At 52.3% G+C, this 26,758-nt stretch overlaps 1 protein-coding gene across 8 annotated transcripts in view; it reads right to left on the bottom strand.

Moving 5' to 3' along the window:
* Positions 1–26,758, bottom strand: part of WHRN (whirlin) — an 80,382-nt gene that overhangs the window by 1,150 nt on the left and 52,474 nt on the right. For 3 of the 8 annotated variants that reach the window (XM_015593402.2, XM_015593407.2, XM_015593408.2), the window contains 9 exons: positions 21,491–21,693; positions 20,337–20,373; positions 18,904–19,116; positions 17,864–18,073; positions 14,644–14,676; positions 3,879–3,950; positions 2,227–2,740; positions 642–823; positions 37–159 (listed from right to left, as the gene is read on the bottom strand). In XM_015593402.2, coding sequence (XP_015448888.1) covers positions 37–159; positions 642–823; positions 2,227–2,740; positions 3,879–3,950; positions 14,644–14,676; positions 17,864–18,073; positions 18,904–19,116; positions 20,337–20,373; positions 21,491–21,693 — 1,587 coding nt within the window. The remainder of the gene's footprint in view (positions 1–36; positions 160–641; positions 824–2,226; positions 2,741–3,878; positions 3,951–14,643; positions 14,677–17,863; positions 18,074–18,903; positions 19,117–20,336; positions 20,374–21,490; positions 21,694–26,758) is intronic. The other 5 variants (XM_015593403.2, XM_015593404.2, XM_015593405.2 and 2 more) reach the window with 5 other exon arrangements.

The raw sequence follows: 26,758 nt of genomic DNA, 5'->3' as shown, positions 1-26,758 counted from the left end.
GGGAAAGATGGCCAAGTGGGGCCCCAGAGGATGTACCTGAATTGTGACAATCCTAGGCAGGGGCTGGCGGGTGTTGGCGCCACCCTCAATGGCGATGCCCAGGGTGGCTGCACTTTTCTTCACGCGGACCAGGGTGGACGTGGGCTCCAGGAGTCCGGGCTGCGGATGTGAAGGAGACCAGTGACTGAGGCCTTCTCAGCAGGGCCCGGACTCCAGCCTGGTGTTTGAGCCTCCAGTATGCCAGGCAGGAAGCTCAGCGCTTGGTGTTCTCAGCTCTCTAACTGCTACAAAAATCCCTGAGGCTTGAGAAGTTAAGGGGTGGCCCAAGGCTGCCTGGTGGTGACACCAGGACTCGTATCCAGACCCGGCTGCCTCAGCCACCACACAAGTCAGAACTGAGCTTTAAGATTCTCAAGACCAATCTTCAGTGCTCGGCTTGTTAGTGTCACAGTGAAGGTAGGACTTAAATTGGGCCTCCGGCCTAACGCACATCCCTCCCTGGTACCCACATCCCTCCGCTGAGGGTGCTCTCTCTGTCTTTTGTGGGTACTTGTCAAGCTGAACCCTGGTCAAGGACTTCCTGTTCTTCACCTAGGGCCTGCCTTCCCCTCACCCTCTGCGCCCCCTTTATCCTAGCTCACCGGTTTGGTGGCCGCCTCTGTGCTTCTTTCGTTTTGAAGTGGCTCCTTGCTACTTCTGCTCTTGGTGGATACCATCTGTCTGCCTCGGCCCAGGGCGCTGGCCTCTGCCTCACCAGCATCCACCCCACTGTCCTCGCTCAGAGTCTGCCCGCTGTCCGAGAGCTGTGAGAGCGTGGAGGCTGCTGGGAGGGGGAAACAGGAGGAAAGTGGTGGTTTATACAGCTGGGGTCAGGGAGGGCTTCCTGGAGGAGGTGATGGAGCTGCAGGCTAGAAGGCTGGGGGGATTCTCTTGGTAAAGGCTAGGGAGAGTTGGGGGAGCTGGAGGGCAGGGAGACTCCCCACCATTCTTCCGCCTACTGACACCTTCCAAATGGGCCTGGCTCCAGGGCCCGACACTCCCAGGACATCTGCCTTGATTGCCCCTGGCGTAATGTTTAAAACAGAGGTCAGGTCAGGAGGCAAACTCAGCCCACAGCCACTAGACTGGCTCCACAATTACTTTTCTGTGACTGTTTCCTCATCTATAAAATAAGGATAATAACAGTAGCCGCCTCACAGGACTGTCGCGGGATTAGAGGAGTTACTAATACAGGCAAGGACCTTAGAACAGTGTCCAGCACACAGCACAGTATAATAAGAGTTAGCTCTTATTATCGTGTGCATCCAGCTCAGTGCCAGGTCTAGAGGCAGCAGTGATCCATCAGTCATAGCTCGAGTTTGGCACCACATCCTGCCTGTTCTCCCTCACTAAGCAACTGAGTGCGGGGACCCTGACTTGGCCACAACAGGCCCCTTGTATCACTTCTGCCACAAGATGGCAGCAGAATCCAACAAAAAGTATCGAACTCGAAAACAGGAGGGAGGCAGTCCAGAGCCTGGGGAGGGCTCAATGAGTCCTAGAGTAGAAAGCAGGACATCCTCAGCTGGATATCCTCTGCAAACACAGGGGTCGAACACACTTTGGAGTTTGGCGGGTCAGATTTAAATTCCCTCTAACCAGCCATCAACCCCAGGCTGGCCTCCTGGGTGCCGGGAAGTCCATCCTGCACTCTGACTCTGCAGCCCCAAGTCAGGAGACCTCCAGGGGTCCACCTTTCCCCCTGCACTTGCTCTGTGCCCGGCTCCAGGCGTAGAGATCACCCTGCCCTCAAAAAGTTTAGTTTTATGGCAGGAGGGGGCGGGGGGAGATTGGTAGGTAAATGCAACGTGACCAGGGCTGGGGGCGCTGGGGGAGGATCCCAACCCTCACAGGGGCCTGGCAGGGCTGTCACTGTCATCTCCACTCTAGATTGGAAAAGCAGCCGGAGAGGAACAGCAGCTGGTCCACAGCCACACAGCTAGTACATGGCAGAGCCAAGACTCACACTCACATCCCCAACTCCCAAGCCCATAAATGGGGACTCAGGACCCTCCTCCCCACCCAGACCCAGAGCAGGGAAACGCCTGGGCCTGAAGACCCCTCGCTGGGAGAGCACCTGGTCTTGCCTTCACTGTGTTGAGGGGCAGATCAGCCTAGAGGGGCCAGGCCCCTCGAGATCACACAGCGGGCACCCTGGCCCCACCCCCAGGGTCTGCCAGTACTCACTGCGTGTCTGGGGCAGCGCCCTCACTTCGTTCACGTCGGGCTCGCTGTCCGGGCGGTGCACCTCCACCATGACATAGTGCTGGTTTGTGCCTGTCTGGTCTGGGCGGCCGGACGGGGACGGTGGCGGGAGGCAGCCCCCTGCCAGTGCGGCCTCTGCTGGGGGGCTTTTCAGGTGTGGCGGGGACTGGACCCGTGGGAAGGGGCCTATGGGGTGTTGGTTGACCAGGGCCAGATGGGCATCCAGCGGCCTCTTGGCGCTGGGGTTGGTAGGGGAAACGGAGGCATAGATGGGGGAGGAGGGCGAGGCCTGTGCTGAGGCGGCTTCTGGGGTGGGTGCGGTGCCCACGGGCGGGCTGCAGTTCCGTGGAGCCGAGAAGACGATGCCCGAGTGGGAAGAAGCGGAGGAAGGCGGCTGCAGGTCCTGGCTTCCCGGCTTCCTCAGCTGAGCCAGAGCTGGTGGGGGAGGCGGCGGCCTGTAGCTGGGCAGCCCCTCGGCTGTGGATTTGACATCATCCTGCCAAAAGACCCAACAAGAGTAGAAGGAGTCAGAGCCCATTGCAGCTGGAAGAGGGGAGACCCGACAGCCAAGTGGGCCAGGCCCGGCTGGAATTCTCTCCCCACGCTGTCTGCTCTTGGCCACACTGCTCTGAATAATGCAACACCGAGTGGAAAACTTCTCCCAGCATCTCAGCAGCCGATAAGCATCAGGATCCTGGCTGCATCTCTGGGGACAGCACGGTTACCTTTGGGAATTGAAGTTCTTGGCATCAGCTGGGGCTCGTCGAGGGGAACAAGACTTAATTAGAGCCAGGATGTGGCGAATGGAAAAACAAAAAAGGCATTTCTTTGACTTTTCTTTTTAGGGGCTTATTTTGGCTATTACAGATGGGAAGTGTGCCAGGACTGGAGGGGGACAGCACGGACACAAGGAGAAAAGACGCATGGGCTAGGGTGCTGTGTGGCCCTGGACAGGGCACACAGATGCTGTCATTATAATATTCTTTCTGCCCGCACCAACATCCGACACTTGCATAGCTTTGATGGCAGCACAGGCGCTGTTCCAAATGCTTCACTTAAAATAACTAACTAACCCTTGCCACAAACTTATGAGGTAGGTACACTATTCTCATCCCCGTTTTAGCGATGGGAAAACCGAGGCACAGAGAGGTTAGGAAACTTGCCCAAAGTCATGGTCAGTGGTAGATGTGGAATTTGAACCCAGGCAGACTGGCTCCAGAGCCTAGGCCATTCAAAAGTTATTTGGGTCAGAGTCACAAAGTGTCACGGCCTTAAGCTGCTGATGTGTGGCCATGGATACGAGGTCACATTTAACTTCTATTTCCAGCCCAGTCATATGACCTCTTTGGGGAGTTCTCTTCATCTCTCAGTATTTACTATGATAACGTTCAGATTAACATATCGAAAATAACACCAACTGGGCAAAGGGTTAAACAGCCTGACAGCCCCACCTAAATGCCTGGAAAGAGCCATCCTGGCCCCTGCTGGAGGTGACCGAGGGACACACTTGTGCACAGGTCTGGGGCTAGTTCTAGAGCTCACGGCCAGATCCTCTGTCCCCTCCCAGTGGCTTGCAGTCCGTGGGGTCTTGGGCAGACCACGGAGGGCAAGGAAGGTGCCAGAGAACCTCTTACCAGGGAAATATCTGGGAGGGTGTTCACGGTGCCCTGGACAGCCTCTCCAGTTTCCTCCAGGTCCAGAGTATTCTACGAATGGAGAAGAAGGCAATGTGAGCCAACATAAACCAAGAAGAAAATACCAGTTTGCTCTCTAAAACTCCAAAATCTGTGGGTCCTGTGATATCTCCACGTGGTTTACGTGACTCCTGACATGACCCGCTCCAAAGGGATTTATTTTACGCATTAAAATTAACGTCAATTTCCTTGCTGGTCATTTTGAAATCAACTTTTCTTTGAGACTTTCTGATTATCTCCAGGCCTCCCAGGAACCACCTGGAGATGCCATGCAGTGGCTCTAGCCTTGGCTGGAAATTTCTGAAGCTGGTGCTGCTCAACAAATCTTAAGGGTCCTCTCTCTGTTGCTTGCTGACAGAATCCCAGGAAGGTGTACATATGACAAGATGCAAATGAGAGGTGGATGGGGAAAGTCCCTCTCTCTCTCCCCTAATTTTAATGGTTTTAATAGTGAGGGGAGTGGTTAAGATTTAAACGAACTTTATTTTGCAAAATTGCCAGTTTCTTCCTTCCTTCTCTGAATCACCAGAAAAAGCCAAATGCTCCCTCAAGTGACACTGAGCTGCCGAAAGGCCATTTCTAGGGCTTTCCCGGGAAGCTGAGCAGTGTTCCTCTCTACACTGGTCTTTCCTGAGTACTCGGGGAAGCCATTTCTCCACCCAACAGAGCCCAGGATGGCAAAGCCTCTGCAACCAACACCTGACTCAAGTCTCAAGTACAGAGATCAGTACTGGGCAGTCTCAATGCTCCAGAGTGACAGGGCCTGAGACGCAGAGGAGGTGAGACACGACTCATGCCTTCGGTAGCTTAAAGAAAATGGGACTGACACAAACAAGTACAGAGGAGACTCTGCTCAAAGTGAGGAAAAACAGGCATATAATGTAGCTGGGAAAGGGTTATCAAGGAAGACTTCCTGGAGGAGGGAGAATAGTTAAAAGTTGAGTCTTGTGGGTGAGCTGGGCAAAGGAGGGAACGATGGGTGTTCCAGAGGGAAAGATGTGCATAAAGCAGAAAAGATAGAGAATGTTTGAGATGCATCCAGTGGTTCCACGTGAGTCAAACATGAAGCTGCTTGGAAAGCCTGCAGGTAGTGGGTTGCCATGGATATGTGGTCAAATTTGCCTTCTGTGATGCTCCCCTTTGCTCAATTCAAGCCACATTAGAACAATGCAGGCATACCAGGGCCCCCACAGGGGCTGTTCCCTCTGCCTGGAACATTGGTCCCTTTGGCTAGCCACAAAGCTTGTTCCATTTGCTCACCAACTTCAAGACCTTACACAAATACCACCTCCTCAAAAAGGCCTACCCTGACAACCTATGTAAAATTACAATGCCCAGCCCCCATCCTGCTTTATGTCTCTCCTTTGCACTGATCACTATTTTTCCCCTAGTGGCTAGGATGTAATCCTTGAAACGTAAGTCAGATAATGTCCCTCCCCAGCTCCTAACCCTCCAGGGCCTTTCTATCTTACTTGGAGGAAATTTCAAATTCCTCACTCATTGTGCCTAGTGACTGGGCCCTTTCCGGCTACTCCTTCACTGGATAGGATGGTTCTGCCTCAGGGCCTTTGCACTCACTGCGCCCTGCCCACTCTGCTCCTGGCTCACTCCCTTACTTCATTTAGTTCTGGTATCAGCGAGGCCTCCCTGGACCAGCCCTGTCTAAAACAGCACCCCTTCCCTGCTACACACCACTGTCTAACCTCTGATGCTGCTTCATTTTTCTATATGAGATTTATCACTACCTGATATTATACTATTAATTTGCTTATTATCTGTCAGTAGGATAAAAACTCCTCAGAGGCAGGACTTGTGACTACCTGGTCCCTACTCTGTCCTCGGTGTTCAGGACAGTGGCTGCTTGATAAATATTTACTAAGCGACTTAATGAATCCACGAATGGATTGATAGGTAAATGAATCAATCTCTCTGGTCATCACGGGGAGGAGGCCTGAGCAGGCAGAGAATTAAGCAAGGCAATTACTGCTGTCATTGTGGCGAGCAGTCATGGTGGCCTGAATGAGGGTGAGGGCAACAGGTGAGGATGGAAGGTGCTCCCAACTCCATATCCCCTAGGGCAGAGGCCACTGGGTCATCTATACTGATCCCCATCTCCAGGGATCCTCCCGAAGCCTTGAGCATTCTGGGTGGCAAAGGGCACAGGATCACAGAGGCTAGTCATGCGAACCCGCCAACTAACAAGATGCTTGCCCCTCACCCCTCCGCCCTGCTCTGAGCCTCTCACTCCCAGGGCTCCCCATCTGGTCTCATGATGCCTCTGGGGCAAAGTCAGGCCAGGAAAACTGCCCCATTTACCAATAAAGCTGAGGCTTGCATGCGAACCTCAGCCTTCTGATGGGTTCCTGCTCTCTCCGACCCCATCTCCTGCACAGTGCCTCACAGGAAGTTGCTGCTGACAGCCTCAGTGATGCAAGGACAGCGGGGGATCCTTGGAAGGCAGAGCAATGGGGAAGCTCTCTCACCCACTGATTGGCCGCACTGGTTTGGCTTCTTTGAGATCACACCCAGCTCTGCCACTTCTAGCTGACTGATGGTGAGCAAATCACTGAAGTGCTCTGTGCTTCAGTTTCCTCATCTGTAAAATGGGTTAACAGCAGCCCTTCTCTCGTGGGATTGACATATGCACACCTAAAAAATTCTCAGAATAGAGCGTGGCACAATACATGAGCGGAGGTGACTGTTACACACATCAGAAGCCTGGGACCTCGCAAACGTGATCCAGCAACCGAACAGTTGCAAAACGTGCCCTGGCCTGTGCAAACACCTTGAGGGAAAGGAAACTGCAGTCCTCCCATACAACCCTCCAAACTCCAAAACCAAACTCCAGTGCCCCCGGGAAGGAGTCCAGCTGGGCAACACAGAGCATCCAGAATCAAGGTGAATGGCAAAGCAGGGTCGGTTACATGCAGTGACTTCGCAGGACCTGGCAGGAGGCCTGCAGAGGGTCAGAAGCCTGAGAAGTGCCCACAGCAAAGACAAGAGAGGCCTCCACCACACTCAAATGCAGCACTGCCACCTGACCCTGGGATTCAACCTGCAGGCACCTGGGGACTCGGACGACAGTCCATGATGGGACCAAGGACATTGGATTCTGTCCTGTTCTGGCACATTAGGAGTTTCAAGCATTCATTTAGTCACTCAACAAACATTTATCAGGCAGCCTTAACTTATGAGGAAAGCTCATGCAGATAAAAGATGAGCAGGTCACTGTGTCCCCAACACCTAGCAGAGGGCCATGCACACAGAAGCTGCCCACAAACTCCTGTTTGGGATCATTGATGGGGCTGGCAGGTGTAAAAGAGCCCATGAGAGGGGGAAATTAAGGCTCCAGAGTCTGACAACACAAGCACGTCCTTGCCATCCTTGCCGTGCATTACAGGGAGGGTGTGACTTTCTCTTAGAAAGGAGATCAGAGAACTACAAATTAGAGGACCTAATATGTGCCAGGCCCCCCTGTTAGGCGTTTCCCTTACATGATCTCATCAGATTCTCGGTGTGAGGCAGGCACTATGATTCCCCTCACCTCACTTCTTTTATACTTAAGCTCAGAGAGGGAAGTGACTTGTCCAAGGTCAGAGGCCACTCTACAGCTAATCAGGTTTCTAACTCAGGTAGGAAAGCCCATGCAGGCAGCCCTACCCGACTCCAGAACTGGATAGGACCCTGGTGCTGTAGGAACCAGAGGGCCCTGGGAGCAACTCTCTCTGAACCAAGAGAGAACATAGCCATCGTTGGCCCCTGGCCTCAGCCATTCTCTGCTGTTAATGGCATCCTGGAGGGGAGACAGAAGGCAGGGATGGAAGGGAGGAAGGGAAGGGTGGAGAGGGACAAACGTCCAGCCTTGGGAGGGAGGCTTGAAGTGGAGCAAATGGCAGACGGGTCGGAGCCCAGCCCTGCCAGACTCCATCTGCCGAATCCAGACGCTCAGGAGCCCCGAGTCCCCGAGCCATGTTCTTTGTGCATCTGAAATAGCTGCAGACAGCAGGCTAAGAACCTGGGGGATGCGTCAGCAGAAACACTCACGGAACAGGCTTTGAGAGGAGGATCAAGGTCAGAGCTCACACAGGAACTGGCCTGTGTATCCCGGCCCTCCCCCACCCCCAGTGTTTTGGCCCCCTCCTCCCCCTGCACCAACGAGGCCAGAGCCCAATTGAGGGAATAGACCCAGTAGCTCAATTAATCCTACCAGGTGGGATCCTTCATCCATTCTGCAGCTGAGGTGACCGAGGGCTCAGAGAGGGAAGGCCACATGCCCAAGGTCACACAGCAAAGATGGGGCAGGAAGCTGAACCTTATTTAAGATCTGACTATTATCCAGAGTGCTTCCCACAAGATCCAGGATACCGCCAAGGACCTGCTCCCCCAACTCTTTCATCTCCAATCTGTGGCGGTTCAGAAAATCTCCTTCTTTTCAGAGAAAAAAAAAACCCTCCTTGTTGTCTGAGTTGGCCCAATCAGGGCCCAGATATCCCAGGAGTTTGGTTTGAGGGAACCGTGGGGATAAAATGAAATGAAGTGATGGGGGCAATCACCTGCGTGGACCTCTGCCAGGTAGACTCCTGATCCGGGAAATGGTGGCTTGCATAGCCCAGGTGCCACTTCAGCAAAATAAGGCCCCTCCTGTCCCTCCCCTAACCCCTCCCCTCCCTCCAGGCCAATTCCCAGCTTTCTAGGCCTCCATCCCCTCATTATAATGGGAGGGCTCTTACATAAAGCTGCTATTTTCAGCTCTTTGTTCTTTTTGCTGCTTTACTGTGATGTCAGGACAATAGGCTCCCCCCACCTCTGCCCCCAAATGCACAAGGATATGGGAAAACTTTGAACCTGAGTCACAAAGGCTTCTGGAAGGTCACAGGACACAGGGAGAGGGAGGGGAAACTAGAGAGGGAAGAGCGAGAATAAGAGAGAAGAAAAAGGAGAGGATTTGGGAGAAAAGAGAGAGAGAGAGCGAAGGGAGAAAGAGGAAGAAAAGGTGAGAGAAAAGCCGGGCATGGGGGACGGCCAGAGCTGGGGCTTGGGAAGGGGAGCTTGTCTCCCCAGGAAAGACAGGGTGGTGGGAGGGGTATGACAGCCATGTGAGCTGGGTACGGCCAGAAAGTCCTGGCATTCCCGGTGGGGGCAGGGTGATGGGGTGGGGGCAGTGGGCAGTGGGGCCACCCAGAGTGCAGGGGACAGGTCTAAGGGTCATGGGTCACTGCTGGGGGAGACGGGACATCCTGCTCTCAACCTCTCCAAGAACGGAGTGGGGAGGAAGTCTGGAAGTTGATGGGGAAGGTCAGAGGAGTGGACTGGGAGGGACAGGACCCCACGGCAGAGGACACTCGCTGGGTGGGCTGCCAGCTTGTCCGCTTCTGCTGTTGTGTTTGACCACCAAACCAGAGAGGCAGAAAAGTCCCTGGGAAGCCTCCTGAGGTGAAGGGTCACTGCCTTGCCCCGTGAAGCCTGTGTGGTGCCCTGTTTCATCTCTCTCCCAATAGTCTTAGGAAAAAGCTGTCATTCAGTGGACAGACGGTGTGACCCAGAATCTCCAGGGCAGGGCTGGAAGAGCCCTTAGGACAATCGGAAATCAGGGCTCCAGGAGGGAATGCAAGGGACTGTGAACTCAGCTGGGCGAAAACACTGCATCCTTACTTTCATTCACCTCTAAGTGAAATGTAGCATTTCCTTCCCTTATGAATGGAGGTGACACAGCCCAGCAGAATCAGCAGTGCCTGTGACACTGTAACCAACCGAAGTCACAGATCTTTCATATCACATTCCGCTGTTGCAGATGCCACAAAAGCCCATTTTTGCTCATCGGGACTTCCGATTACAGCCCTTACCCACCACTGCCAGGCCTCATTATTGGGCGTGCAAATAAGGAAGTACATGTTTGAAAATTTGTTTTGGTATTTGAAAAATGGCATTTCATTATGATTGGTTTCCTGTGTAATCCTATGTACATGTTTTATATTTAAACATTTAAAACTGTTATTCTGAGAAGGGGTCGCCAGGATCTGCCAGCCTGCCAGAGGGATCCATGGCACGGGAAAGATGAAGGGCTCCCCACAGTCTCGGGCCAATGCTTAGTCCAACTCTGCCACTTTACAGCTGGGAAAATGGGGCTCCGAGCAGAGCAAGGGCTGCCCATGTTCCAACAGGCTCTGACCCCTGTGGACTTGGTTCTACTTGGCAGACACGGAGTTTCCAGCACCCCCGAGTCCTCACCCAAAAGGGCTGATGTTCTGCAAAGGACTGACTGGGAGAAACAGTCCTTACTTCAGATTCCAGCTGAAGCAGAGCTGCAGCCACCCTGCAGGTCACCAATGCTCTGGTGAATTTATGGTTCTAGGCCACAGGGGATGCAAGCTGAGGACTCTCAGGCGGGAATGGGCTCAAGGAGAAAGGCAAACTCCAGCCTCGTCGTGGCCCCATCGGGGCACCAGGCAGCTTCCTGGGATAGGGCTACAGACAACAGACCTGCACACCTGGACAGCACCAGACAACATACCTCCACACCTGGACAGGGTCACCCCCATCCACTTGCCCCTCTGAGCTCTCTCCACACGTAGGAGAGAATCTTAAAAGATGCAAACGAGATCGTGTCACTTCCTCACTGAGGACCCTCAAATTAAACTCACGTTCCTGGCACCTCCTGCTGCTGACCTTCTAAGATGCAAACGAGATCGTGTCACTTCCTCACTGAGTACCCTCAATGGTGTCCCACAGTTTTAAAATTAAACTCACGTCCCTGGCACCTCCTGCTGCTGACCTTCCCCCTTTCCACTTTCAGTCCCAGCACTCTGGCCCCATCGACCTCTTGGGCATCCACTGGGTCTCGAAGATCAGGGCCCTCCCCTGGCCCCCTAAGCTGCCTCATTGGTGAGAATGACTTTCTTTCTTAGCTCAGACATCTCTCCCTGATGTCCCAGACTGGTCGGGACCCTTCAACCCACTTATCAGAGTATGAATTATGTAGATGATTTGATTTGAAGCTACCTCCCAGACTGGACCGGTGAAGCTCAGGAGGGCAGGCCCTGCTGTCTCTTGCCCATGGCGACCGCTGCCCAGCTCAGAGTCTGAAATGTAGGAGGCACCAAATGAATGCTTGCCGCATAAATAAAGGAGTGGCTGAGTGAATGAGTGAGTGAATAGATGGGTTCCTCCTACTCCCCATTGGGACAGGGGGAGGACTTGCCCCGGAAGTGGACTCTCTAAATCCATCAGGTTGGACCAAGGCAGCGAGAGAGAGAAGGCTCTCTAACAGTTTGCTCCCAGTTTCTGGAAAAAGCGGCCTTGGCAATCAGGTATCTCTGTGGCTAGAGGAGTCTTAGACAGGCCTGAGCTTTTGGCCTGGACGAGGAGGGAGGCGTGGAGGCCATGACAGGGAGGCCTATGCAGCAAAGAGCTGACAGCCATGCCCGGCGCCCCTTCTCACCTTACTGCAGGGGGAGAAAGGCAGAAAGATTGTAGAGGCAGGCCCAAGGAGTCCCTTTCCAGGCACATGGGAGGCCTGAACTGCAAAACTTTTCAAATCCAGGTGAAAAAGTGTTGTGGTTAAGGCTGGGGCAACTCCCAGCTGCCACCGTACCCCGCCCCCACCTCACTGATGTCTGCTCTGTGGGGACAAGTCTGGCCTTGACCTCTACAACCCCTTTTCCTCTGTAATTCTCTCCAGTGCCCTTTCCCAACCTTTAGAATTTCAGTAGAATCCACACCTGCAAGCCCACTCCTGACCTCACTGAATCTTCAGGACAGACAGCCGGTCCGATCAGCCCAAGGTACAGATGCAAAAACTGAGGCTCTGAAAACTTAAGTCACCTGCCCAAGGTGACATGGCTACTAGTCAGGAGAGTCATGAATGGGATTCCAGAGCTCGTGCACTTAAGCCCCTCCGCCACAGGCCTGCTTGCACGAGATGAAGAATTCAAGAATTGGTGGGCAGGCCTTCCTTCCTGCCGCTCAGCTCTCTTAGCTGACTTCTTTATGGGAGAGGCATGATATTGTTTGGAGGCAGCAAAAAATTCCCAGGGCTGAGTCTCTATTAGACAAATGAGAAATAAACACAATTTGTCGACGGGGACAGGCTGCATCTGATCTGTGTTGATTGATTGTGTCTGGTTTGAGGGAAAATGGCTGTAGAAGGAGCCATACTTAACCTGAGATTGATAACCATGCAGCATGATCCAGGGAATTCAGGCTAAATGGAAAATAGCTCCATTCGGGATAATCATCTGGGGCATCTGGGGCACTGATAGCCAGCTATCTGAGTGCCAGGCAAAGGACATTTTCCTACGATGAGGGAGGCGAATGTTTAGAAGGCCAGACGTTAGAAGAGAATCCTGAGTGGCCAGGAGTATAGTTTCATTTCAGTTTCTGCTTCACATTTCCGGGGCCCCCAGTCTGTCCCAGGCCCTGGGCTGGCACTAGAGACACCGACAGGAGAAAGATGTGGTCCCTTACCACACCCCGCCACCTCTCCCTGCTTACTGGGGGAGGCAAACTCAGGACGAGGTTAAAACACTGTGACAGTCATTTGAATGGAGATATGAAAAGCACATGAGCTCCATGAGGGCAGGGATTTTGGCCATAAGAAAGAAATGTTTTTGATTATTGTCTACCCAGATTTGGCGGTTGTTTGTTACTCAGCATTACTGCAGCAAAAGCTCACTAATACATGGTGTTGCTGGAGACCAGCACCTGGCACTTGGTAGACAATAAATATTATTTTGCACACTCTCTCTCTCTGGAATAATACTGCAGAGCCTTTGTCCAAATGCATAGAGGAGTGATGGGAAGATAGAGTTGCCATTCCTTGCCAGGCCTCCCTGGAGTCTTTCCCAGCATCTCCCAACGGAGAGAGGACTCTGAGTTAGAGAAGCTTGATGGAGGTGGTCTGCCTTGCTCGTATAGATGGGGAGACTGAGGCTGATGGTGGGTGAGGGGCTTTCCTGAGGGCATACTGCATGGTAGGAACAGAGTGGAGGACGTGTACGTCTCCTGGTGCCCTGAACACCTGTTGGAGGGGCTTCCAGGAGGAGGCAATACAGGGTATTCAGTCTGAAACCTGCTGTGTGTGTGGAAGAAGAGGTTTCCCAGGAGACACCAGGCAGCAGCAAGAGCTGGTGCCTGCAGAGCCCATCATCACATCTCTCAGCAGCTCAAGCTGCACAACTCCCGCCCACCCCCCATCTCAGGCTCTTCCTGGGACTGAACCTGTTCTTGGTACAAACCCATCCTCATCTAGTCTTGACCGTCAGCAACATCCTGCTCAAACTAAGTCAGACCATGTCAGCCCTGCTCTAACCTGCCAATGGCTCCCATTTCACTTAGGGTCAAAGCCAAAGTCTCGAGCACACAATCTACCACTGCCCTTCCCTGCACTCACCCCGCTCCAGCCTCACAACCCCCTGGACTTTGCGCAGACACTCCAGGCTTGCTCCTGCCTCAGAGAACACTTGCTGTTCCCTCTGTTTGAAGGCTCTTCCCCAGAGGTGGGCATAACCATCTCCCTCACCTCTTCCGGTCTTTACTCAAATAACTCTTCCAGTTATTTGTCTGTCATCCCTGCCCAACTCCTAAAGTCCACATGGAAAGGACTTCTTTGTTGTTCATCACCGTACCCCAGCACCCATGGCTGTATATAGCACAGAGTAAGCACTCAACCAGTGTTCGTTAGCAGGACAGAAGGAAGAGAGAGGGGGAGGGAGAAGACAGTTAAGTAGACAGACAGACAGACAGACAGACAGATGACGTTAACAAGCAACTGCTGGGCGCTTTCAGGGAGGCATCATAGCCAGACAGCAGGGTTCAGAGCAGCAGCTTAGAGGCCAGGAGGCCTGGGCTGAAGCCTGACTCCCCTCACTCGCTAGCGAAGTGACCTTGAGCAAGTCGTCCCTTCCCCTTGAGCTTCAATTTTCTCCTGAGTAAAATGAAGATCACGGCAGCACTTGCCACTCTTAGTTACTGGGAAGGTCAAGGAAGATACAATTGGGAAGCATGATCCCAGTGCCATGGAGAACTCTTGACAAATGCAAGCTACTATTATAATTAAGAAAGGTCCCAATTATGAATATGGGTCAGGCTCTATGCTGAGCACTAGGGATTCAGTGCTGCTCCCAAGCAGTCCCTGGTCAAGGGAGGTAACTGGCCAGGCTTTTAAACATTATTAGAATATAATGAGACAAGAGCCACAACAGAAAGCCCAATGGATTGGAGGGGCCAGATGCTGCAAGTCACCCCCTGCCCCCTTGAGAAGATCAGGGAAGTCTTTTTAGAAGTGGTGGCATGTAAGCTAAGGGCTGAAGCACACACAGACAGCCATGGCATGTGAAATAGGAAGAAAAACATCCAGACAGACAGTGTGTCTAACATATTATAGGTCTCTCAACAGTTGCACAGCACAGAAATTATCATCCTCATTTTACAGATCCTAAACCTGAGCTCGGAGAGGTGAAACCATTTCCTGAGGTCACATAGCAAGGAAGTAGCAGAGCCGGGATTTGAATAGACGGCATTCTCACTCCAGAGCCCGAGAAAATCTGATGAACTGCTGAATGGGAGAGATAATGAGCACCAAGAAGAACCCCGGGTCCCCTCTGGGGCTGGGTGCAGACGTAAAGGGGGTGGCGAGAAGGGCTACGGCCCCCTACCTCTGCCCCAGCTAAGGGACTCCCATAGCCCCACCTGGCAGAAAGGACAGTACCTCCATCAGGTCTATAAGCCACAGCAGCCGCTCCTGGGGAGGAAGGGTGGGCAAAAGGCAAAAAGAAAAATACATCAAATAAATATTAGGGATGAGATGGGCACAGCAAAACCTCTCAAATGCATGTGTGCATGCACACACACACGCACACACACACACACACACGCAGAGGCAAAATAAACACAATTCTCTTTTCTCTTCACTTGGAATGCTTTGGGCAGGGATAAAGGAGAAATGGGGAAGAAAAGGCCCTGTTGCTACAGCCAGCACCGCTTCATTCTAACTGCCGACCTGGAGGAAACCAGGGGTCCCCACTGCTCAGCAGAAAGGATACTGGTCCTTGAGAAGGGCTTTCAGGAGACGGTCATCCACCTTGGGGCAACCCTAGGACTTTCCAGCAGGGAGTGGCTGAGACCATTATTCCCATTAGGCAGATGGAAAAACCGATGCTCAGAGAAAGAAAGTGACTTGTCCAAGGTGACATCTGCTAATAAAAGGCAGAGCCTGAAGGAAGACCCCATTCAGAAGATGTGATTGGAGAAGATCTGAATTTCCAGGAGGCCTAAGTCTTGTGGTAGCAGAGAAGCTCAGAGTCTGAGAATTGGAGCCCCATCTAGGGCGGGATGAAGCTTGGAGCGGGAGTGGCAGATCCTCAGCACAGCGCTTTCCAGAAGCCTCCAAGTGTCTGTAAGGCCCTGGATGCAAATCCTTGGGGTGGTTTTCCCAGTCAAGTTGGGGGAGGGCAAAAAGAACAGAGGCTTCACCTGCCCTCAGGGTATGGGCAGCATCTCTGGGGTGCTAGCACTAGTTGGGAGGTGCTCACCGTTTAATCTTCCCGATAAGCTGGGGAAAGCGGCACCACTGAGAAAAATAGAGATCACGGCAGTACTTGCCACTCTTAGTTACTGGGAAGGTCAAGGAAGCAAGTGGGGAAACTGAGGCACCGAGGGGTGAAGCAACCTTCTTTCCACACTGCCTCTCCTGACATGCAAGTGCTATCAGGTCCCAGATGGGTGAAGCAACCTTCTTTCCACACTGCCTCTCCTGCCTGCACAACTTCTTAGACTCCGCGTCTGAGGGCGCCCCCTGGCCTTGGTTAGTCCTGATCTGACATGCAAGTGCTATCAGGTCACAGACGCCCACTGCTATTCATATCTCAGAAGCTTGGGGACCCCTTCCATCTGTCCCCCCAAACTCTCTGCTCAAAATCATCCCTTGGGCTTTCTGAAGTCTGCCTTCCCCAGCGTGCCCCGATTCACAGAGAGGGTCTCTCTGGCAGGGCAGAGACAACTGCCACAGCTGGGGCCCAGACTGGCCAGGGGCAGCACTTCTCAGATATGGGAGAGACCCATGGGTGGGATGAGGTCACCGCAGGCCCACGCTGAGCTGGAGCTAGGAGCCCTGCCCAGAGCCCTTCCTAGGCATAATAGTCACCCTCCTAGTCCTGAGGCCTGACCAGAGCCAGCAAGTCTCTGGCAGGGCAGAGACAACTGCCACAGCTGGGGCCCAGACTGGCCAGGGGCAGCACTTCTCAGATTTGGGAGAGACCCCTGGGTGGGATGAGGTCACCACAGGCCCACACTGAGCTGGAGCTAGGACCCCTGCCCAGAGCCCTTCCTAGGCATAATAGTCACCCTCCTAGTCCTGAAGCCTGACCAGAGCCAGCAAGGGCCTCAGGCCATTTTACCCATTGGAAACTGAGGCCCAAAGGAAATAGGCTTAAACCTAAATGTCCCGCCTCTCAGACTAGAACACACCCCATCCCACTCACTGGATTTCACGTCCTGGATTCTAAAGGAACCATCTCAGAACTAGTCTGCACACTCTCAGGTTTCAGAGTGATGACTCATGGCTCCTGAAGCCACAGAAGTGACCTGCTCATCCCAAAGTGTGACATTGCCTCCCTTGCAGCCACAGCTAGATCCTGGATGAATGCATGGCAGCTTCCTGGTCACCCCAGGAAGGGACGAGGACTCTTGGGGATCATAGGAGTAGGAGACAGAGGCGTTAAAGTTCCCCCACAAACTCAGATTCCCAGAGTTAAAAAAAAAAAGAAAAAAAGCCACGCTTGGAGTTGGGGTCTGCAAAAGAAAGGCATGCATGCTCCAGGGCTGTTTCCTGGTGGATGCAAGCTCATCTGCACCCACTGACCACCTGTGTCTGCAGCCCTGCACATCACCACACCCTCAGAGCGGCTCCTTCTCCAGCAGCACAACTAACTACATCTGTCCCAAGTCTAACTGAGATTCCACACGCAAGAGCTCCCGTTTCAGCATCTGGGAGCCACAGTGCTTGAGAAACGTGACTTTCCCTTCTCTTTCCATAGGAGAGGTGAGAAATGATCCAGACGGGAAAGAAGAGTACGGAGTCCAGCCAGCTCTCCTGACTTCCTGCCCGGCTCTTCCCACTGCCTGGTCACAACTGGTTGTTTCCCACGATGGATAGCAAGGCCCTTTCACTGCCCTTTCCTTGCAAGGCCTCCTGGGATTGATTTGCCTCTGAGCATTCTTGGGGCAGAACCACGCCCTGAGATGGACCAGATCGGGGGCTGGCAAGTCTGGGAGAAAATCAGGATGAACTTGGGGCTCCACGACAAGAGGGCATGTCTTGGAAGAAGACCCAAATCGCATGACCACTGCCATGAATGCACTGAGCGGTTTCCTATGAGAGTCTCCCATAGATTGCCATTATTTTTTTAATGTTTGTCTTATTATTTGTGTCTTTTATCTTTTTCCCTCAGCCTGACCCCCCAGACTGTGAGCCCCATGAGGCAGGGTCACGTCTGTTCTCTTAGAACCTGTGCATGGCACGCAGCAGGCACATAACAATTACGAGGTTTTTACAGGGGAAGAAACCGAGGCTCAGAAAGGCAAGCACGGAGCTGGTAAGGGGTGGTCTTACTTCAAAGCCAGTACAGTCGCCCCCAGTATCCGCAGGGATTGGTTCCAGGACCCCACATGGATACCAAAATCTGTGGATGCTCAGGATTCTTACATAAAATGGCACAGTATTTGCATATGACCTATATTTGCATATGGGCCACAGCAGGGTTCACCTACACACCATTTCTTTCTCATGGATTCAGCGTAATGCTCGGCAGGGCAGATTCAAGTTTTGCCTTTTAGAGCATTCTAGGATTTTTTTCTTTCTGAATTATTTTCAATCCATGGTTTGTTGACTCCACAGACGTGAACCCCAGTGACAGGGCAGGGGCACTCACCCTGGCCGAGCTGACGGTGGTGGAGGTGCCGTGGCTGCCTGTGGATGAGCCCGTGTCACTGTAGGAGACCACGGAGTAGGTGTCCCCAGTCCCAGGGCCTGGGGGCTGCCGAGCTTTCATTGACTCGATCTCTCGCCTCAGCACCAGGTGGTCGAAGCGGTCCAGGTCTTGCGGGGAGATGGTGCCTCTCACCTCGGAGAGTAGCGAGAACTGGAGGTGAGGACAAGCGGGGCACTCATCAGGGAGCCCCGCTAGCAGGTGGGATGGCCCTCTGTTACCCCAAATGACCTGCATGCAAATTTGACCACTGGCCTCCCGGAGCTCTTTAACCCTCCATGGCTCCCCATTGCCCTCAGGAACAGTCCAAACACCTTCCCCTGGATGCTGGGCCAGCATCATCTGACTCCTCCTCCCTGGCACCTTAGCATGCATGCATGACTGCAACTCCCTGAACACACCGGAAGCCTTTGCTGTCCCTTCCACTTAGAATGCCCTTCCCCCTAGTTCTTTCCAAATTGTGTTTCTTCTGTGAAGTATTCCCAAATGTAACCACTCCCAGTAGATTTAATCATTTCTTCCTTTACACGGCTTCAGAAACTCAGATTTCCACTAGAGCAGGGTTCTCAAAGCTGGCAGCATGGCAGTCACCTGGGGGCTTGTAAAAATTGCCTGTGGATGGCTCCCATCCACAGATGTGTGGTCAACCAACCCGGAGTAGGGCCTGGGCAGTGCTTGTTAAGAGCAATCCAGATGATTCTAAACATGCACTCAGCAGTGGAAGCCACTGTGTTAGGGCCCCAATCATAAGGGACTTGGATTGACTGTCTCCCCAGGAGTCTGTGGGCTTCCCCAGGGCAGAGGGCTGTCATGGTCACCAGTCTCTGCCCAGGGTACAGTTTAGGCCTGACCCCTTGTGGGTTCTCAGGAAAGTAGTGGGGGACTAAGGGATGCAGAACCCTCAAGAGCTGAAGCCAGGCCCCGCCAGCCCCCCACCAGGCCCTGCTAGCCTCCTGCCTTGCCCGCGGAGGGGTGCAGGTCACCTTGGCATGGGTGTTGAGCAGCTCAAACAGGGCCATGACGAGGGCCTCCACGGAGACACTGCCACCACGGTACTCCTCCAGGTAGTAGGCCATGGTGGCGCGCTCCTGCTCATTCAGCAGGTGCCGGGCCTGCTCCTCCAGGAGCACGCGCGTCTGGTTCCCCAGGCTGCTCAGGGTCACCTGGGAGCCGGCTGGCCCCTTGTAAAATCCCAGCTGAGAGACAGGAAAACAGAGGCCTGAGAATTCTGTGCTGCTCAGGAGCCAAGTGGCCAGAACAAGTCAGTGACCACACTGCCGAGGGATGAAGCTGGTCCCTCAGCAGCGTCGGTCCTCCCAGCAAACTCGCAGGGGACGTTGTCAGAACATTCTCAGTGTATGTGGCCTGGTGCAGCTCCAAAGTGCTTTATGGCTTACGTGACACTTTTACGTATGTTATCCCTTCAGATCCTTGCGACCATTCAGAGGCGAGCAATGTTATTAAGGTTCCCATTTTAGTCTCTGGGTTTCAATATCTCCCTTGGGGATACTGATAAACTGGGGATAATAGTAACTTTATTTCCAAAATATAGCTTAGATGAGCACACACACACTCTACCCCCACCCCACCACCGTCTCTACCATCCTCAACTGTGTCTAAGACGCCATCTGGTCTCTCCTCTGCCTCTCTGTGTCACCTACACAGAACTGCTGATATGATTGGTCTTCTAAAGACACAATCTCCTCATCTTGCTCCCTGCTTAAGCATCCCATGATATTAGGTGAGCAGCCAAACCTCTTACATGGTCCACGAAGTCCTGTGTGATCTGGCCATTCCACCCGTTGTCGCCCTGGTCCCAACGTCCCCTCACTCACTGCATTCCCTCACACTCTCCTTTCTTCCCACGAGCTAAGCCCCCTGCCTGCCTCAGGGCTCCGGCACATGCTGTGCCCTCTGACTACGTCCACCCCCTCCCGCTCCTTCACCAGACTTTGATCTCCATAACGTCCATCTAACGTTCAGTTCACAGCCCAAACGTCATGTCGGCACTGCAGACGGCCTTTGCCCATGCCTCTTCCCTCCCGCATCTAGATTAGTGTCTCATCTGTCATTCTCTCCTAACACTTAGCGCCTCGCCTTGATGTCACTGAACACCTTTTGTGATCGGATGTGTCTGTAGGTTTGTTTTGTTTTCACGTGTGTCTCCTTCACTGGCGGTGACCACCGTGAGGGCAGGGATCTGTTCATTGCTTTGACTCAAGTGTCCGAGGTGGCGCCCGGAACCTGGCGGCTCTCGCGGGGGTGTACGGAATGGAGGATGGACGTATGGACAGCCAACGGGCTGCCCAAATGGATGAAACTGTGTAAGTGAGTCGCTTGTACCCTCTGTATGGAAGAGCCCCCTGTATGGAAGCTAAGAAGAAGCCGAGGATACTCACACACGGAGGGACCCTACCTTGTCTGTTGCTTCGGTGGTGAGGTCCCCAGGAAACCTATCAAGAAAGAAAAGCATGTTCAGCTGCACGTCTGAGCAGTTCAGATAGTCACAGGCAAGGGCAAGGCTGACCTGCAGCGGGATGAGCAATGCTTTGAGAAAACCGTGGGCTCCGCTCGTGGGGGCTACACAGGGAAACGTGAACCCCAGGACAGATGGGTGGCTTCTGGCCTCCCAGTCAACCACTGGAGAGCACTTCGAAAACCAGGCAAGGTGGATTCCTGAGTTGGTTCCAAGGCTACAGGACCAGGCAGGTAACACAAGGAGAGGAGAGAATAAGGGGCAACTGACCTTGGCCTCGGAGCCCGGCTAGTCCTTAGGAGAGTGAGACAGGGGTGAGCTGGAGCTCTGGAGATGCAACTCTCAGGTGCAGTGCAGCTCTGGCCCATGTTTTCACATAAATAAGAAGTGGGCTCGGGCTGCCAGAATCTCTGATTTTAAAGAAGCAGCCAGAAATCCAGTTTTTTCTTTTTAAAATAGAAAATGGATATCTTTTAAATGCAGACAATGAATTAAAAAAAATTTTAATATCGTGCAGGTGAAAAGGGAGAGAGAGCAGAAAGGAAAGGAGGGAGAGAAAAGGAGGGAGGGAAGGAAGAAAGGAAGGGCGGAAGGGAGGGAAGGAAGAGAGAGAGACGCTCTAGAGCGTATTGATCTGGGAGGGCCACCACTCTGTCTGAGACTTCCGATGGAAATTCAAGGGCGACACGTTACAATATTAGCAACTATGGGGCCATCTGGCACCTCGATCTCATTTTATGACGTCCAAGACCCTTTCACCCAGGTTAACTCATGAGATCTTCATTTACAGATCTGGGAGAGGGGCAGGGTTTATGACTCATTTTTCAGACAAAGCAACTAAAGGCCAAAAAATAAGTTAAGTAATTTGCCAGAGGCAAATAAAGAATGAGAGCTCTATTGTGCAGTTCAGCTTTCCATGGGAAACTGAGGCCAGGAGAGCACAAGGAATGTGCCCACGGTCGTGCCCATGAACAGAAGGGACCCTGGTGTTGGAACCCAAGGCTCTGAGGACCGGTGCAATCTTTACAGATAGGGATGTAGCTTTCAGAAAAGGCCTGGGGTCCTGGGGCTCAGAGTGAGCAGTGTGGCCTGACCCTGCTGAGCTCGTGGTGGTGACCCCAATCCTGGAACTGGCGATCCACTTGGTCTCGTCCACAGTGGTCCGGGCATGGGGCAGCCTCCCGACATCCTTCACCGTCAAGATGAGGTGCTGGGATGACTTGAGCAGCTTGACTGCCTCGTCGTGCAGGATGCTGAGAAAGCTCCGCCCATTCACCTCCAGAATCTGGTCCCCAACCTGCCAAGAACACAACACAACACAATCACCCGGGCTGTTTGCAGGACACCAACTCATGCCAGGGGCTTTGGAGCCTTGATTCCAATCCTCCACCTGGCCAGCGTGCCAAGGAGGTCACTGAGGCTCAGAGAGGTTACGTAGATGCCTGAGGGTCACATGGCCAGTGTGCCTGAGCCCATGCTCCTGTCACTAGAAAGGGCCACCTCCCCTCAATCTAGCAATGGCTTTGAAGGATGGGTTAACAATGAGATTCCCAAATGTCCCCTTATCCAGAAAACAACAATCATCCCAGAGGCCAGAATGGGAGTGGAACTGGGGGTAAGATGAGGCGAGAGGCATGAAGGTAGACTTCCGACATTGCCTTCTACGCTTCTGCATTGTTGAGATTTTTACCTCAAGTACGCATTCTTATATTACCGTAACATGTAAACAAGATTTTAATTTACTCAAGGAAAAAAAGCAATAAATGAGAAAACCAGCCTCCTGTTAAAGGTATAACATATTGCTTGGATTCTTACAACAAGCAAGGAGTTTTATTTCGTAATGTAAAAACACGTTTTTAATGAAAGGATAAAGAAGTGAGGAAAAAAAAAAACCCTAGGCTTCCAATAAAAATATGTGACAAAAATAGAAGAGGTTGGATGGGAAGATGCCGCAGTGTGAGACGGGCATATCTACAAGACTTACAGCATGTTTAAACTTAGAGGGTCCTGTGTTTCTCTTCCTGTAATAGATGTGACTACGGCCCATGGCTGGGAAAGGGCTGCCTGGGGTCACCTCCCACTTGGCCTTGAAGGGCAGCCTCATAAAGTCAGTTATTCATGGCTGCTTTTCCTTCTCCCCAGCTTCCCAGGCTGCTGATGACACATGATCAACCCCTAGAGGGTGCTTCCAGCATTTTTCAAAGCAAGATGTGGAAAAGATGAGCCAAATGAGAATTTGGAAGAAAAAGAGGAGAAAAGAAGATGTGGTGATGAGGCTGAGAACTGAAACCCCGGTCCCCAGTTTCCTGTCTTTAACACCTCGCCTGCAGTTGGGGAGTTTCCAGTACAACGAGTGGTTCAGACTTTCCGACTTTCCGTCTTCCCTCTGCACCAGCGCTGACGTGCCCAAAGACGGCCCTGTGCACCTCGGCCTCCACGACCCCGCTCAACAGCACCTCCTGCACACCTACTCGGTGCCAGGCTCTGGGCTGAGACGACTGCCATGGGAGCAAGACGAACCTGCCCCTGCTCTCACGAGGCTCCTAGTCGACAGCGAGCTCAATTTTGTGCTATCATTGGGTTTTCCCAACGGCTTCTCCACAAAGTATCCCCAGGGCCTGGTACACAGTGGGAATTTAATGAAAATTCATCAAACGAATCAAAAGTAAGATACCCATTCCCCTCCATCCCTAGCTCTGAGACCATCTCTGCACCAGCACACTACGTCAGCCCGTAGCCCCAAATTTCAAACCGCTATTTAGCTACCAGATGCTGACTATGTGCCAGGCACCTTGTCTGTCTCTTTACATATTTTTCCTTATTTAATGTCCCCAACATCCTGCAGATTAGGTATCATTGCTCTCCATCTCGTCAGAGAGAAAACGAAGGCTCAGACAGGTGGTCACAGAAATAGTGAAGAGGACAGTTAGGATGCAGACCCAGGTCAGGCTGGCCCCAGGACCCTAATGCCTTCTCCTACTGGACTGCTGTCAGGAGCTCTGCCTTGGGACACATGGCATCACTTCGAACCCAGCATGCCCAAAGCCACTCTCCAGCCAGCACTCCCCAGCCCTGGCTGCAGCACCCCTATCTGAATGCCCATCTCCATCATCGACTCTGCCTTTATCTCCCTGAGCGGACCCTTCAGGAAATCCCACCCAATCCTTCCCTTCTTCCACCCCTTCCTAACCTGGGTCCCCGCCTCCACCTCCACACCTAGGTTCCTGAGCCACCATCCCTCCTCCAAGCACTTACATCCTAACTGGCCTCAGACCTAGCACCAGGTTAATTTTTCCTCTACTTTTAATTTTCATGACATCCATTCTTGCTTAAAAATCTCCAATGACCCCCCCACAATCCAGAAGGCAGCAACGTAGTGTGGTTAAGGGTTTCGAAGACCATCAGACCTGGGTTCAAATACTGGATCTGCAACGTCAATGCCACGTGAGCTCAAATGAATCGCCCAATAGATTTTGTGCCTCAGTTTCCTCAGGTATAAAAAGGGAGTGGCTAGCCCAGACTGTCCTCCAAATTTCTAGTCATCAGCATCTATTTCTCCTGCCACCAGCAATATCCTGATTCTCTCTTTTTCTGTATCGCTGAGCTCCCTGGTCGAGAACTCTGGGTCCCTGGGAACTTAGGCAGCCGCAGCTAGACTCCTTGGAGAGGGCTGGGCACACAGCAAGTGCTCAATAAGTTGTGTATGCATGAAGGTATGGATTTTGCCACTTCCCACCTTGCCTCGGCAGCTCCCTCTCAGCGTCTCTCCAGTTGGATTTCCTGGATGCCAAGAAGCAGAGCTGTGGCAAAGGAGATTACTGAGAGTGGAGGGGAAACTCACTTCCTGCTGGGCCCATCTGCACTCAAGTCATGAACCATCCCAACCTCCTGCAGCGGCTCCACCTCCCCCCTCTGCCCAGCTGCCCCCACAGCTGGAGCCCAGGCCGCACTTGTCATCTGCTGAAGTGCTTTTTTTTTTTTTTTTTTTTTTTTAAAGTATCCCTCTCAATAGCTTTGGCTTTCATTAAGCAAAAGGAATCAATTTCAATCTTTCCCATACACATGATTTCATCCCAGAGTTTAATTAAAGGAAGTAGCATCTGAGAGACAAGATCTGTGAGGACATCATTTTGTGGGCAAGCCTCTCCCTACGGGTCCAGGCCTAGGAGAACAAAGGAAGGGACAACTATATTCTACAGGCATCTACCTGGCCCTGCACAGCGAAGTTAGGGAGAGAACGTCTCAAATACTGTATGGGACATGCACACGAAAAAAGTATTCTTTCTCTGCAACTCAAATTTAAATGGGCATCTTGTATTTTCATTAGCTAAATCTGGCAACTCTGGAGTGGGAGTGTCAGCAACCACTGGGAACAATGATTCTTGGGGTGGGGCTGATTTAGTGCTATGGCTTCCAAACTTTGCCCTTCGCCCTGAGCCTGGCACCTGTCATGTATTCAGTCCCGTAAATGACCAGCACACCACTTGCTTCTGCCTCATCCTAAGCATTAATAATTGCTAAATCACAGATTTGTTGTGCTAGTCACACTTCCCCCTCATGAGAGGCAGTGTGGGGGTCACGTGTGATCCACCTGGGGAACAGGTGTGAAATAACAGACATAATCAAGAAACCCCAACTGAATGGGGGTACATGGGCCCATCTTCCCAATTTCTTTCCAGTCCTTTCCTGTCTTTCTTCTTCCTTCAAGGACTGTTTTAAAACCAAAGTTCTAGACAGAGCTGGCCTTGGGGTCCCCACACAGTCCTCTGCAGGATCTGGGTTGGTCTGAGTTATTCCCATTTCTCCATATCCAGTTCTCTCTCAGATTCTCTGCTTGTCGTAAAGCTTCCTAAGGTCTGGGAGCCTTGTAGGACAGGTGTCTGTACGCTCACTGTCATTCGGAGTCCACAAATCACTTTCAGATAAGTCCAGTGTCCCCTTGCTGCTATGGAGTCCCATCCCTATGGTGCAACAGAAAGATGCCTCTAGTTCTGAAGTCAGGTGACCAAACGCAGTAGCCACGTGGCCCTGCACAGCTTTCAAGTACAGTCCGAGTCTCAGTGTTCTCATCTGTAAAGTGGTCATGATACTACCAGCAATTCCTGGTGGCTGTGAGGATCAAATGGGACCACCTGGCACAGAGCCTGACACACCACACAAGAGGCTTTCAATAGCTTTTCATTCGCTTTCCTTCCAAATGGAGGGGACGGGTTGAGATATCAAGGGATTCGCTCAAGGTCACTCGCTGGTCATGCAGGAAGTGAACAATGAGCCAGCGTTTGAGCCCAGCTTTCCCAGATTCTTCCGACCGCCCCTTTCCCTTTGGTTTGTGTGACGTGGAGTTGGAGGTGGCATGTTGAAAGGTCTCGATCTGGCTCTTTCCCCCGCCAAAAAAAACCTAAAAGCTCTATGTCTTTATTCCTTGAAATGTTACATTTTCTTACCTACTGAAACTAATAGACGATGTGGGTCAACGAGGCAAAAAGTAAAGAGGCAAAGATGCTGTGACCATCAGGCCTTCCAAGGGGCCCCCTGAAGATGGGGAGACTGAGGCCCAGAAAGCACAGAGATGTGTCTGGGGCCAAGGCCCAGATCCTGAGGCTAATTAACCAAGAAAACACCCACAGTGCCCAGAACGTATCGGGACACAACCCCCTGGAGAAAGGAGAGACAAGTGCAAACAGTGATCGAGTGTCTAATATTGCTCAGCTTGCCACTGGGGAGCCAATGGGGAGGACATGGAAGGATGAACGAATAAAGGCGGCTTTATTTTATTTGTCACCACGGCATCCTATTTATCACCAGTGATGGAGGAGCAGAGGGCGGACCATGGGAATGCCCTTCATTTCAAGGCTAAGGAAAGACTCCTCCATCATCCACAGCCCATCGAGTGACAGGCTCAGATTTGAGATGCTCTGAGGAAAGCATGAAGGGACTTCAACAAGGACAGGACACCAATTGTCCCTGGACTCGGCCAACCACCAGGAAGCAGGAATTTATTTCCTCTGGGTCTGAGGCAGCAGAGGAGCATTGAGGGGACCCTTGGAGCAGCGGAAAGTTCTCAGCAGGTTTGGGAATGAGCCCACCTCAGTGAAGGATCCCGTCTTACACCCTACAAGTCCCAGAGAAAATAATTTTACTGCACTAAGAACTTAAATAATGGGAATGAGATCACCAACTGTTATATGAACTAAATGAGAGGCCATCTGGTGTGTGGTTATAAGCACAGACCCAGGAGTCTGCCTTCTGGGTCTAATCCCAGACTCTGCCACTTACTAGCTGTGTGACCTAAGGTAATTTCCTAACCTCTCTGTGCCTTACTTACCTTCTCTGGAAAATGGGGATAGCATTAGTGCCTACCT

Source organism: Pteropus alecto, unplaced genomic scaffold (genome assembly GCF_000325575.1).
Source record: "Pteropus alecto unplaced genomic scaffold, ASM32557v1 scaffold226, whole genome shotgun sequence".
Classification (NCBI taxonomy): Eukaryota; Metazoa; Chordata; class Mammalia; order Chiroptera; family Pteropodidae; genus Pteropus; species Pteropus alecto.
Note: the sequence above shows the minus strand (reverse complement) of the source record. Positions and strands in the feature narration are given on the sequence as shown.